The sequence below is a fragment of the Chionomys nivalis genome, chromosome 13 (assembly GCF_950005125.1).
Source record: "Chionomys nivalis chromosome 13, mChiNiv1.1, whole genome shotgun sequence".
Taxonomy (NCBI): Eukaryota; Metazoa; Chordata; class Mammalia; order Rodentia; family Cricetidae; genus Chionomys; species Chionomys nivalis.
In genome coordinates, this window is record NC_080098.1 from 16399990 (window position 1) to 16413483 (window position 13494).

The 13494-nt window shown below is 41.4% G+C and overlaps 1 protein-coding gene across 9 annotated transcripts in view; it reads right to left on the reverse strand.

Moving 5' to 3' along the window:
* Cacnb2 (calcium voltage-gated channel auxiliary subunit beta 2) overlaps positions 1 to 13494 on the reverse strand; it is a 353794-nt gene that overhangs the window by 218738 nt on the left and 121562 nt on the right. Inside the window, exon 1 of one of the 9 annotated variants that reach the window (XM_057788145.1) lies at positions 12094 to 12800. The exons of 7 other annotated variants lie outside the window; for them this stretch is intronic. In XM_057788145.1, the coding sequence (XP_057644128.1) occupies positions 12094 to 12141 (48 nt within the window). In that variant the 5' untranslated portion in view covers positions 12142 to 12800. Of the gene's footprint in view, positions 1 to 12093; positions 12801 to 13494 lie in introns of those variants that run through there. One more of the 9 variants, XM_057788148.1, reaches the window with a different exon arrangement.

The window sequence follows — 13494 nt, forward strand, 5'->3', positions numbered from 1 at the left end:
CCGGCCGTTCTATTGTGTGTCCCTCAATGAGGACACTTCACAATCACTAGGACCTCAGTGCATCTACTCAGACTGTTCCCCACTCATCTTTGTAGGACAATGACTGAGATCCATTTTTGTGAGTAAGAACAATGTGTTTCTTGCCTCTTGACATCAGGGTAGAAAAAAGCCTTATGGCAAAAGACCATAGGGAAGGCAGTGGGGAATTTAGGTGAAGTTTTATGGACTCACTGTGACATTATTACTATAGAAACAAAGGAGGAGAAAGAAAGGAAAAGGGAGGGAAGGAAGAAAGAAGGGAGAGGGAGAAAACATAAACAAAAGAAAAGTTAGAAGTCACGCAATGGAATGTGCTTTGGGAGAAGCCTGGAGCTCCTTTGCTCCCACTCTTTTATTAAGGTTTGTTGTCTGGAAGTCAGAGATTATACAAATCCTTTATTTCTCTGCTCCTGGGGAGGAGAAGGGCCACATGCATATCACAAAGGTGCAAGGAAGAACAAAAGATGGTGACCACAGAAGGAAGCTGCTGTTGGTGATTCAGAGAAGTGGCTGCTCTCTCGATGTAATAGCAAGAAAGACACAGAACGCAGGAGGCCTGGGAAGCAGATGTATTCAGCAGAAAGGTCACCCTGTGACTAAAGGCTGCGAATCTACACAAAAGGCAGCTTCCTACCTGAGCCTGGACTTGTAAGGGAGGGGGCTGGTGACGAATGACACAGCTCTGAAAAATGGAGCTGCTGGCTTTGTTCGTGATAAGGATGCCAGGGACGCTTTTAATACAGGCAGCTTTTAAGCCTTTGCTTCAGGGGTTCATATAAGAAACCTAGTGGTGGGCTCATTTATTTATTCCTGTATGGTGTATGTGTGGTGTATGTCTGAGAGTGGGCAGGTGTACACACCCAAGTGTGTACATGCAGAGGCCAGAACAGGGCTCTGAGTGTCTTCTTCCACTTGTCCTCACCTTCTTGCCTGAAGGCAAGATCTGCCACTGAACTGGAAGGTTGTAGTTTTGGGGATGGCAGCCAGTGAGCTCTTGGGTTCCTCCTGTCTCTGCCCTCTTCCTCAGTGCTGGGGTACAGATATCTGTAACCACGCCTAGTTTTGTGTGAGTGCTGGGGATATGAGCTCAGGTCCTTACACTTGCATAGCAAATGTTCTTAGGTACCAAGCAATCTCTAGAGCCTGGCTGCGTTTATTTTTAAATGGTTATGTTTAATGATAATTCAAAATTTTTGTTTGTTTTTAAAGTAGTATTTGCCTATTTTGTAACCAGTATTTAAATAAAGTCAGTTTGTGGTTTTAATTTTCATCATTCCAATCAGAACTGAGATCTCTTCTGTATTTGAAAGGCTTTTTGTTATTGGGGATGAATCTTGTTCTTTTCATCTAAACCTTTAAAAGAAATAAACTATAAATAGACTATAATAAACTGATTAGATAGTTTAAAACTTCAGCCACAAACCTTTTTTTTCTATTTCATATACATTCCCAAGAACAGCATATTATAACAAAGCTCTTGCATGTTTATAACATATAAATTTCTGATGAATTTTGCATAGGTTAAAAATGAAAATTTCATATTACATTGACACATGAGAACAGAGGGCGGCAGTAGGAAAATAAGAATTTGCTAGTTTCTTTCTGGTATTAGTTTTATATTTACTCATTAAGTCTACTGAGAACATGTTCAGGGCTGAATATTTTTGCTGGGATACAGGGATACAGAAGTGAAAAAGAAGGAGAGAAAGTATGGAGGTCATAGGGGAACAGATAAATAAAAGGTCCAGTGTGATATATAGAGTGGGTGCCTTTAAGAGTAAAAGCAAAGAGGCTACTTAACGAGGCATGGGTGAAAGCTTCTACTGAGATTAGTCTGAGGGTAAAAGAGCCCAGGGCCTTAAGACTGCATAGTATTCAATGTTTCTGGGACTTGAGATTGTTAAAGTGCTCAGGGTTAAGGCCAAGGAAGCTCACAGGAGCTTGATCATGAAGGGTTCAAGAGTATGTTGCTCAGACTTCACTGAAATTCTCAGAGAATGGCATCCGGTCTAGGGTTTTAAGAGGAGGAAAGACACCAGTGCGAGCCTAGTATTGTTGGGGACATACTGATGAAGAATTAAAGGGAAGGTGTGGAGACTGGTCAGGACGCTGCTGTGGTCTTTTGGGAGTGAAATAACAGGGGCTGCATACGAATTGAAGTCCTAAGGGAATTATCACAATGCATATACTAATTCAATTTGGGGTGTTGGCTCAGAATTCTCCATGTGTCTGTTTCAATATCTTGCTAGAGGCCAGTACAAGCAGTTGAAAATGAAATCTTCAGGAGACTGGAAGATTCATAAGTCCAACCCAGAATCCAACAGGGACAATCTGAAGTCCATATTGACTCTTATGATCCCACAGTGGGGAAAATGTACTGTCTGAAAGTTCAGAACCTTCTTCAAGATGCTGCACATAGTAAGTAAGACAAATTGAAGATCAGATAATTAAGTGAATAACTACAGAGCCAGATTTGCTTGATGCCAAGGAAATGAAGCAATGGATCAGCGTTGACAGACTTTGCCACAAAACAATCTGTTTTCTTCCTTTTTGACTCTGGAGACAGTAATAAGTATCCTGCATCCTACCTTGATGAAACATCTCCAAGGAGGAAGGAAGGAAGCAAGGAAGGAAGGAAGGAAAGAAGGAAGAAAGCAAGGAAGGAAGGAAAGAAGGAAGGAAGCAAGGAAGCAAGGAAGGAAGGAAGCAAGGAAGCAAGCAAGCAAGCAAGGAAGGAAGGAAGGAAAAGCAAGATTTAAAAAAAGAAGAAAAAAAAGAAAAGAAAAATTTTGATACTTTGGGAAATATAACTCACTATGGCAACACTGATATAGTTCAACATTACCACATGTGTACTACACCCTTGCAGCAGATAAAATATATACATGTATTTTAATACAAATAGAATAATATCACAAATAAAAGGAAAAAGTAAAAAAAAAAAAAAAGAAGTCAGAGCCCAGAGACAAGGACTGTGCATTTGAATCAGATAGAAGCGTGATTCAAAGGAGCCATTTTAACTGCCAGTGTGGTGGAGGTGGAAATGACAGTTATGAGAGAGAAACCCGAGACAGCACACCACATGAGGGTACAAATGAACAATCTTAGTGTGTAAAGCAGAGCATCTGCACTTGCTACACAGGACTCCTGCCTACAACACTCCTGTCTCCAATGCATTCTGAATACACATGGCGATTTCTTGGTAAGGTCATCACCCAATACACTTCAGGCTCATACATGAATAAAAGCATTCTCAGAGCAGGTATCTACATCTTGTATGCTGAAAAGGATTGGGGAGACTTGCTCCATTGCTGCGGGACTCCAAGTCCTTTCCATGCAATGAGGACTGGCGAGGGAATGTTGCCTATGAGCTTCCTGGGACTATTGTGCATGATGAATGATGCAAAGAATTGCACACCTTCCCTCCGGTGTGCATTTCATCGTTTCTTCCAGCCATCCCTACCACGAGCACCTTCACCTGTGCTGAGCATAGGCCGTCCCTTTGGGTAGTGTGCTCCCTGCTGTAAAGAGGGGGGCAGATTTTTCAAGTTTGAAGACTTATGCAGACATGCCCAGGTCCTATCTACCTGTTCATTCATGAAGCAATTACCATGTTCACAATATTCCATCTGAGTGTCTCTGAAAGTTAAAAGCTTCAAGATGAAGTTGACCCCTGAACTCTATCCTCAGAAAAGCCTACTCCAATGATGGAGATACAGGTGCTTGTGAAGCACCAATGTGTGTTTAGTTTAACAAAATCTGACAGTTGGCGAAGCTAGGGCATGCCACCTGTCTCTCTCAGGAGAAGACAAAAATGCAGAGTGACCCAGGACTTGCTGAGGAAGATTTAAAACAACTGGAGGTTCCAGTTCCCAGAAAATTCTTTAGGCCGTTTCTCTTCTCACCTGCTCAGAAGAGGCTAGCTACCAACTTTATTTCATTTCTCCATCTGAGCCCCCTTATATGTCTGGGATGAAATGGTCATGAAATGTTTACTTATAATCTTCTGTAGTATTAGAATGTCGGTAGAGAGAAGCTACTAATTCAAGATGTAAACAGAAGCTCTACTTTCATTTTCTGGTCACCCAGACCCGCATAATAACACAAAAATGTAGTAATTACAATTACACTGTCTGGCCAAGGGTTCAGGTGTACTTCCATTTTAGCTCTTACATCATAAATTAACCCATTTCTATTAATCTGCATTTTGCCCCATGGCTGCAGCTTACTGGTAAGGTTCTGGCATCTTTCTCCTTCGGCCGCTACACGGCGTCTTCCTGACTCTGCCTTCTTTCTTCCTGTATTCAGTTTGGCTTTCCCGCCTACCTATACTCTGCCCTGCCATAGACCAAAGCAGCTTCTTTATTACCAATGGTAATAAAACAGATTCATATAGAGTATACAGAAGGGAATCCCACATCACCAAGCAAACTGTAAAGCTGTGACAAAAGATTAAATCATTCAGCAGTACTTGTACTGCACAGAGTTTACATGCTCAGGTTTGGAATTCCTGAGACTGAGACACATTGCTTCCATGTTGGCTGATACCTTCTTAAGGATCATCTTATCTCAATGACTATTGGCTGAAGGAGCTGAAGGAGCTCCCCCAACATATAGGGACATGAGTTAGCAAATAGAAAAGTAGGACATTATGCTAACTTTAAAAAACTGAAGGGTCAGCTGGGCGGTGGTGGCGCACGCCTTTAATCCCAGCACTCAGGAGGCAGAGGCAGGCAGATCTCTGTGAGTTCGAGGCCAGCCTGGTCTACAAGAGCTAGTTCCAGGCAGGCTCCAAAGCCACTGAGAAACCCTGTCTCGAAAAACAAACAAAAAAACAAAACAAAAAAACAGCAACAAAAACAAAGAAAAACAACAACAACAAAAACCCTGAAGGGTCAGGCTGACTCGGTGGGTAAAGGTGCCTGCTGCTAGGATAGACAGCCTGAGTTAAATTCTCAGGACTCAGATGGTGGAAGGAGAGAGCCATCTCCTGAAAGATGTCCTCTGAGTTTCCTGTAAGTGTCCTGAACAGGAGTTCTCCTGTAATCAGATGATGACTACCCTAATTGTCATCATAGATCCTTCATCCAGTAACTGATGGAATCAGATACAGAGATCCACAGCCAAGCACCAAGTCACACTCCTGGAGTCCAGGCGAAGAGAGGGAGAAGGGATTATATGAGCAACAATGGTCAAGATCATGATGGGGAAACCCACAGACATAGCTGACCAAAGCTCATGGGAACTCACAGACTCTAGACTGACAACTGGGGAGCCTGCTTGGGATGGAACTAGGCCCTCTGCTTATGCGGCTTGACCTGCTTGTGGGGCCCCTGCGAGTGGGACCAGGATCTGTCTCCAGTGCGTGAGCTGGCTTTTGGGAGCCCATCCCCTATGGCGGGGTGCCTTGCTCAGCCTTGATGCAGGACAGAGGGGCTTGGTCCTGCCTCAAGTTGATGTGCCAGGCTATGTTGACTCCCCGTGGGAGTCCTTACCCTTTCTGAGGACTGGATGGGGGGTGGGAGTGGGGGAGAAGTGTGTGTGGAGAAACAGAAGGAGGGGAGGAAGGGGGACCTGTGGTTGGTATGTAAAATAATAAAACGTTTAAAAGAAAAAATAAATTTTGATCACTAAGCAGATTTTTAAAAAAAAATCTATCAACTTAAAAAATTAAGTGTCATGGTGTGTATGGTTCTCCCACACACAAATAAGTAAATGCAATGTTAAAAAAATTAAAACTTGAAGGGTCAAACAAAAGGTTCTTTATAGGGACAAAGTTAAAAGCTATTAAAACTCATGTCTCAAATCTGGAAAGCCAGAAATCTATCATATATAAATGTGACTTAAATTTTTTTTAGAATTTTATGTATTTTGTGTGGTATGTGTGTCTCAGTGCATGTATGGAAGTCAGAGGACAGCTTGTGGAGTTGGGTCACCCTTTCCATCATGTGTGTTCTGGGTATTGAACTGAGGTCATACAGCTCGGTGGCATGTGCCTTTACCTGCTGGGACATCTAGATGATTTAAATTTAAATATGATTTAAAAGGCAGATCTTAGAATTCAAATATCATCCTAAGACCACCTTAGGATTTCCCTAAATTGGTATGATTTGGAGAAAAGCATGAATCATGAGTGAAAAATTACAAGGCAAGCTGGATAAGATCTACAGTCCTCTCACCAGCAGCCGCGATCATGTGGCACACGAGCTCTTCTCAAGTTCAATTCCAATTGATTTTTATGCTCCAAAGCATTATAAAATCTTCATGTTAATTAAATTTAATTATAATCCAATTATTTAACCATAAGAAGACATTCCAAGCAAGATGAACCAAACACTGCACCTAGAGAAAGAATCACTTCACTTTGATGCTCAGCTCAGCTACCAGCAGCTGCTGAGCCCTGGAGCAATAGTTAGCTCACTGCCTTGATGGATGGCTTCTCCCCTGTGACATGGCAATTCACCTTGCCTACCTTTGAGGTTATCTTACAAATTATTATTGGCATATAAAGAATTAAGCTTGATTCTGGTATTTTTCCAACAAAATTGGTTTGTTGTTTGTCGTTCCCCACCCCCGCACCCCCATTTGCCTCCCTCTCCCTGTTACCTTCTGCTTTTGTGTCACGGGCAGCCTCCCCTAACCCCAAACCACTCCCCTTCCCCTGCTCTTCTATTTAGCTTCACAGTCTGTGCTCACTCTCCTATCACCCTATCCTTATACATACAGACATTCGAAGTTAGGCTCTGCCCGTGCAAGAACATCTCACATAGCACAATACCTTCCAGGTCCATCCATTTCCTGCAAATTTAATTTTTCTTTACAGCTGAGTAAAACTACATGTGTGAATATATTCCACAATTCCGTTACCCTTTCTTTAACCTGACGCAAAAAAGCAGGCAACAACTGTTAACTCTAAAAGACTGTGCATGAGGCAACTGTATTAATCATAGATGAAGCTCTGAATGACTCAGTCATGCAAAAGGCACAAAAGTAACACCCGTGGTGATCTCAGTTAAATAAATGCTCTAAAGGTTAAAAAATTATTAGAGCCTAACAAAAATGTTGTCTCATCCGAGATTCATTGTGTATGGATGAGTTTGTCTCCTTTGTTAGCAAAGCTTTTGGAGATGATTAGTAATAAACAATGAATACAGGCAGCCACCAAGCCCAGGACAATCACCTATCCCTTTCCTCCTCCCCTTCTCTGCTGCTCTCTTATGGTTTTACCACCTAGGTCCACTTGTAGTGCTACCGGGTTTTCCCAAAATAACTATACAGGAGTTGATGTGCAGGTGCTGACAAACTATTTTATTTTAACTTTCAAATCTTCAATATTCTACTGGGATCCTGATTATATAGGATAATTACCAGGCTCAAAAGAGAAGAAAAGTCTCTGCTATAACATCGTCAATAAACGATCTCATCAAAATCCCAACCAATGCCAAGTCTAATTCCACAGTCTAAGGAATTTTCTTCATAGAGCCCATCACCCAATGCTGTGTTATATGCTAACTGCCAGTTGCTGCCTTCTTTATCAGTTCTTTTATTCACTAAACTGTCTCAAAAGACAGATAACCCAAGAGAAATGAAGCAGGATACTGCAACAGGTACTGCACAAAGGATAGCCAGATGCTCAAATGCCTCACTTTGGTAGTCAAGGAAATGCAAAGGAGAGGCCTCAGGGGATACTTCTGCCTATAGACTGGCTCAGGTGCAACAGAAAAGCAGATCCCTCATAGAGCACGGCCATCTAGGAGGAGTATAAATTGTCTGAATGTTTTGGAATGCTTACTATTACCCACTTAAGATAAACATGGGTATATTGTAACCTCTGACATGAAACTTTTGCTCTTAGATTGAAATCCAACAGAAGTACCTAATTCCTAAATCCAACAGAATTACCTAATTCCTAAATGCCTAAATACCTAACCATTACATATCACAATTGTTAAAAACCATATTGTTTATAATATCCTCAAACTGGAAGCTACCCAAGAGCTCATCAACAGCAGAATGACTAACTAAATCATGGGTTAGTACACAATGGAATACTATATAGCCACAAGAATAAGATTATATCTATAACCACAAAGAGCTGTCTTATAAATGAAGGACAAGTGACCTGGCTAAATGAGATGAGAAACTAGTCTATATGAGTTCATTTCTACAAGACTCAGATACAGGAAAAATGAGGCCAGGATGCTGTCAGGTAAATGATTCCACTGAAGGAAGTGGGCAATGGTGAACACAAGAGGTGTTGACAATGACTAGTTTCTTCAAAACAATGTAACACAACAATAACAACAACAAACCAACTTCATGTGTGTGGTTCTGTGCACCTGGAGTTTGCGTGACAGGTGGTTGCGAGCTGGGAACTGAACTCATGTCCTCTGGAATAGCAGTACACATTCCTAACTGGTGAGCCATCTCTCCAGCCCCAAGGCAGGTCTTCTGGACTTGAGTACTGATCACATTCTTCAAACTCCAAACTTGAAATTTTAGCACCATCTCTCCTATGTGGTTGATTTACAGGTTACTCATCCACATATTTTGAGCCTGGATTTTCTGGATTTTGAATCATTTCAGAATTTCAGATTAGGGATGCACAGTCAAGAAAAAAAAAAGTCTATGAGAATATTCCCCAAACTAAAATCCCTAAGAACCTCGAGAATCTTAAACATTTGTACTCCTAAGCATTTCAGACAAGGCATATTCAATCTATACATATATACAACCATCCACATCCTTAGTAACCACACCCCCTGTGAGAGTCAATATTGATGCAAGTTTGTCTCCATATAAAGTGGGATAAGATTTGCATGTAACCTGTGGCCATTCTCCCACAAACTTTATGTCATATGTAGATGATCTAATATTTGGTGTGATACAAATGTTGGTACTGTTATACGGTACTGCTGGAGAAAGAGAAGAGACTGTTGAGGCTCAATATAGATGTGACTTCTTTCAAGACTTTTGGTCCTGCTGTGAAATCCACAAATGTGGAACCTATGAGCATGGAAGGCCACCTGAACCTCAACTAAACCTTAGCAGAATGGGAATCAACCCTTTCTCCCAAAGGATGCTAATGTCAATGTTTTTCAAGTCACAGTAGCGCTCTCCATGTTTAAATTAATAATAGTTATTCAGCTGACATGTTTTTATACCATTTAATAAAATGGCAAAGCAGTTTAGGTAAACATAAGGATTTCCTGAGGTATAAAGCCAGATTCTAAGAGAGAAATTACTGTTAGGTATAAATAAAATAATGAAGACTAGAGCTCAAAAATAAATAATAATGTCAAAATGAGAGCCTTATGTCCTGAGTCTTAAAGAGAAAAACAGGGCTTCCAGCCCATAGTCAGGGCTCTTTGCTCACAGAACAAGTTTGGATATCAAGCCTATGTTGAGCAGGAGAAGGAAGGGAGCCAAATAAAACCAACGGCTCTGGAAGGTAAAGAACTAGAAATGCAGGAAGGTGGCACGTACATATAACTCTCTCTGCTGCCCACATAATGTTCACCATTCTTTCTAAAAGACAATGTCAGAGTAGGAGGAATCTTTAACAAAGCTGTCATCTTAAAAAGAAAATGGTTAAAAAAGAAAGAAAAATTCCCAGAAGATTGAACACACACACACACACACACACACACACACACACCACTGAGCATTGAATAACCCATCAGAGGATGCATCACCAGGCAATCGTGTAGCTGTATAAACTTCATAGTGTTACAAACTAAGATGTGTAAATCACCAGGTATCCTTATCTGCCTAGACTTCTATGATCTGTGCAATCCATCACTGACTGAAATGCAGTCATTCAATGGATGATTGAGCACATATGTTATCTTATTTACATGTTTAATTTACAATGTTATATATATATAATAGATACCTGGTTTATATGTGTATACAAACGTTTGAATTTATTACTTGTATGATCTACATTGTCACTTCCCAAAATTGAAAATATATTTAAGAAATGACAATAGAATACCCCATACATTAGTATAAATGCTGGGGTTTGGGCTGCCTTTTGAAATGCTGTACATCCACTTATTCAGTGAGTAGCCCCAGATCTGACAACTTTGCAGGCAAGCTAAGTCTCACTCACAGATGTAGTCACCGCCAGTTCTCCCCCTCTAAGGGAACTCTGTGTTTCAGAGTTCACCTATCTATGGCTTTGTGTTGGCCATCTATAAAGAAAACTGAAAGCCAGAGGTTAAACAGTGCTCAGTTAAATAGCTGAAGGAATTACATGTGGGTAACAGAACCAGCCCCAAGACAAAATATTCTAAAAAAAAATATTCATACAACAGATCAAACTATCTAACTTTACAATGTCTTTAAAACAGACATATATTACTTATTGCTGTGGCTCCTTACCCTCCTTATGGGGTAAAAAGTTTGATAATTATAAAGAAACAAGTGCTCACCCATTTTAGTCATGACTCCAAAAATACAAAGCCAGGATGTGGTGTCTGTTCTTTCTACATATTTACATGTATAACACCGAGAAGGGGCAAAAGAAAGCAGAATATAAATTACAGCCTTGTTCAGAAACCTCCTGTACAGGAGGCACATATAGCCTAGATTTCTAGAATTCATAATGCAGAATAAACAGAAACACATAAAGCCACAGAAGTCAGAGTCCTCGTTAATTCATGAAAATAGAGGTCTTTAATTCCAAGTTATTCTAAAATTTTTATTTTTAGGCAGTTTTGCACATGAAAAAGTTATGGTACTTGTTCCCAAATCTTATTAAAAATCAATTAATTTTTCTACTGGAAAAATTCATCCATCTCTGCCTGTAGATATCTTTAAAAAAAAATCTTGGCTGCCTATCTCACAACTACATTTACTCCTGACGGGTCAGCTGTTGCTTTCAAAACATAAATGGCACCGAGCACACAACAATTCTAAAACCCTTTCAATTAAGGAGCTTTTAAAGGCCTTAATTATTTAATAAAGGAGAAATCTTCTAGCTCTGATAGGAATGTAGTGATCTGTCACCCCCTCCCACCCTTAATCCTCAACTTTGTGTTTTAGAACACGGCTGATTTTGACCTTGCTTGTCCTGAGGTCTCAGGTGAATCTCTTTTGCTAGCCCAACCCCCAAGGTCACAGATTTCCAAGTGATACCCTTAAGATTTGATTAGTGTTCACTGTCCATTATCTACTTGCTTTGCATCCAGGAATCTCGCGTCAGTGTTAAGCCAGTCAGCACTGCAGTCTGGCCAGCCTGCATAAATCGCCTGCTCCCTTTCCCTTTGCTCCATGAAAATAAGGGGGCTGCACACGGGAGTGTGAAAATAAAGCCGGCGCTTCCTCGGAGCCTGCTGCCGGGGTGGCAGTGCCGTGGATTTCAATTAACATCCAACCTTCTCAAACAGTGACACTTCAAATATCTGTAAGAGCCTGCCTCTTAGAATTTAATACTCAGACAGCCATTTTGCAAAAAAAGAAAACACAGCAGGTCCACGAAATAAGGGCTGTTTCCGAGAGACAGTCAGAATGATAAAGCCGTTGGAAACGCTGGCGTGATTGCAACAGCTGTGTCATTCATCAGACGATTACCATCTACTCTTCTTCTGAAGCTCTTCAAAATAGGATTTAACATTAGACAATGGTGGTCTGTAATTTGACAAACTCTGTATTATTTCATATCTAGAAAAAAGATCTCCTTTCCCATGGCATGATTCAAATATGAAAACTCCAAGCAAAAGAGTCTATCAACTGGTTTGAACGGATACAGATATCTGAGACAATAGATACTCCCTCACACACATATACACACCAGAACAATCCCTCCACAAGTTATTCCCAACCTTATGAAAGTAACCTGGCACAAAAGATAAACATACAAAAGCATCTCTTGGAAAGACCTCAGAATCTCATAGACCTCAGGTGCCTTGATAACTCGTGGCATAAATGATTGATTTTCTGTTTGGTTCAGCATAGGGATTAAAGCATCCAAAAGAAGCAACAGAGACCAGACAGACACAAGTGACATTTTCAGCTCCTAGCTGCAGCCGTTCAGCAATAGAAACTTACATAGGACACCCGAACTCGCCGGCGATGCACCAGCCCGCAGCACTGCATGAAGAGGGGGCAGAACGCAGTCAGAGCGTGGCTTCACCAAGCTGCACTGTGCCTCGTCTTCCCGTCACGGCCACTGTCCATTTCTCCCCACCTTCCACTCCCAGGTAAGAGCCATAAGCAAATGATCAGTTAGCTTCTGTCTCTAGGTAGTTTTTACAGACACTGCTATTTCTGCAGGCATGCCAAAACTTTGTTCTCGCTGTCTGCCTTTTTAAAATTTCTTACAGGTAATTTGAGATCTTCTTTAAGGGGGCTGCCTACTGGCAGAAATCTAAAAAAGGTAGCCTTTCTCCTCCCAAAGGAACTCTTGCTAATGTGGAGTTGAGCCTGTCCAGATCGCTGGGGTTTCTGAGCAAGGCTTTTACAGTAGCCATGCTCTCCTCCGGAGATTTTCAGACCTCAGAGCCTTGCATTTCACCAGGCTGCAGTCTGCTGCTTCGGAAGGGAGGAGGCCTACCCTGGCTGCTGTTTATGTGACTGTGTCTGAGAACAGCGCTGCTCCTGCCGCTGCTTGGCTGTTATTTCGCCCTTCTCGGCTACGCACAAACTGGCAACAGCATCCTTGATTCACTGGTACCTCTGTAACATTTTGGGCATATCTGATTTGCTCGTTCTCCCTCCTCCCCTTTCACTGACAAATGAGTGAGTCTAGACGAATTCACTGTGGATTCTTAGGACTCCGGAGCCACCCTCTCCACTGTGAGACGCTTTGCCCTGCAGTATGTATTGCAAAGGATTTGTAAGGAAGATTGCTGGAGTAGCCTCAGGACCCGACTCACTCAACCACTGCGGCTGTACAGTGTTTTCCTGCTTGTTGCCAAAGACTCATTTTCTACACTGAAGCATGTTAAATAAACACAGCTCTGGCAGGCAAATGTGATCAGAGTCAGACCTAATTAATTGGTTAAATAATATATCATCTATGATTTAGACATAATAAGCCAAATGTTCCACAAACCTGAGAGCTTAGCAAGTCAATACTCCATGTAGACTATTATTTATACCACTCCCCAAGGACACGGTTTTCTGACAGGGAGCCGATCTTTACATTCCTTGTCTAAGGCCTTGTACACGCCACACAATGAAACATGAATCATTAAGGCACTGGGGACTCAGCTATTAATTTGGATGATATCAACCATGCTAATAAGCAATGATTCATATAACCTTTTAGTACGCCACACATATTGATCCAAATTTGCCCCCACACCCAAGTAACTCTGTATCACTTAAGAAGGTGCATGAATTAATTTCACACCAGAGTCTAAGAGCCTCAACCATCATCGTGTTCTTTAGGCCCATTGAAAGTGAGAAGTTACTAATTTGCAACCTTTTGCAAATTTTTTTTAGGGC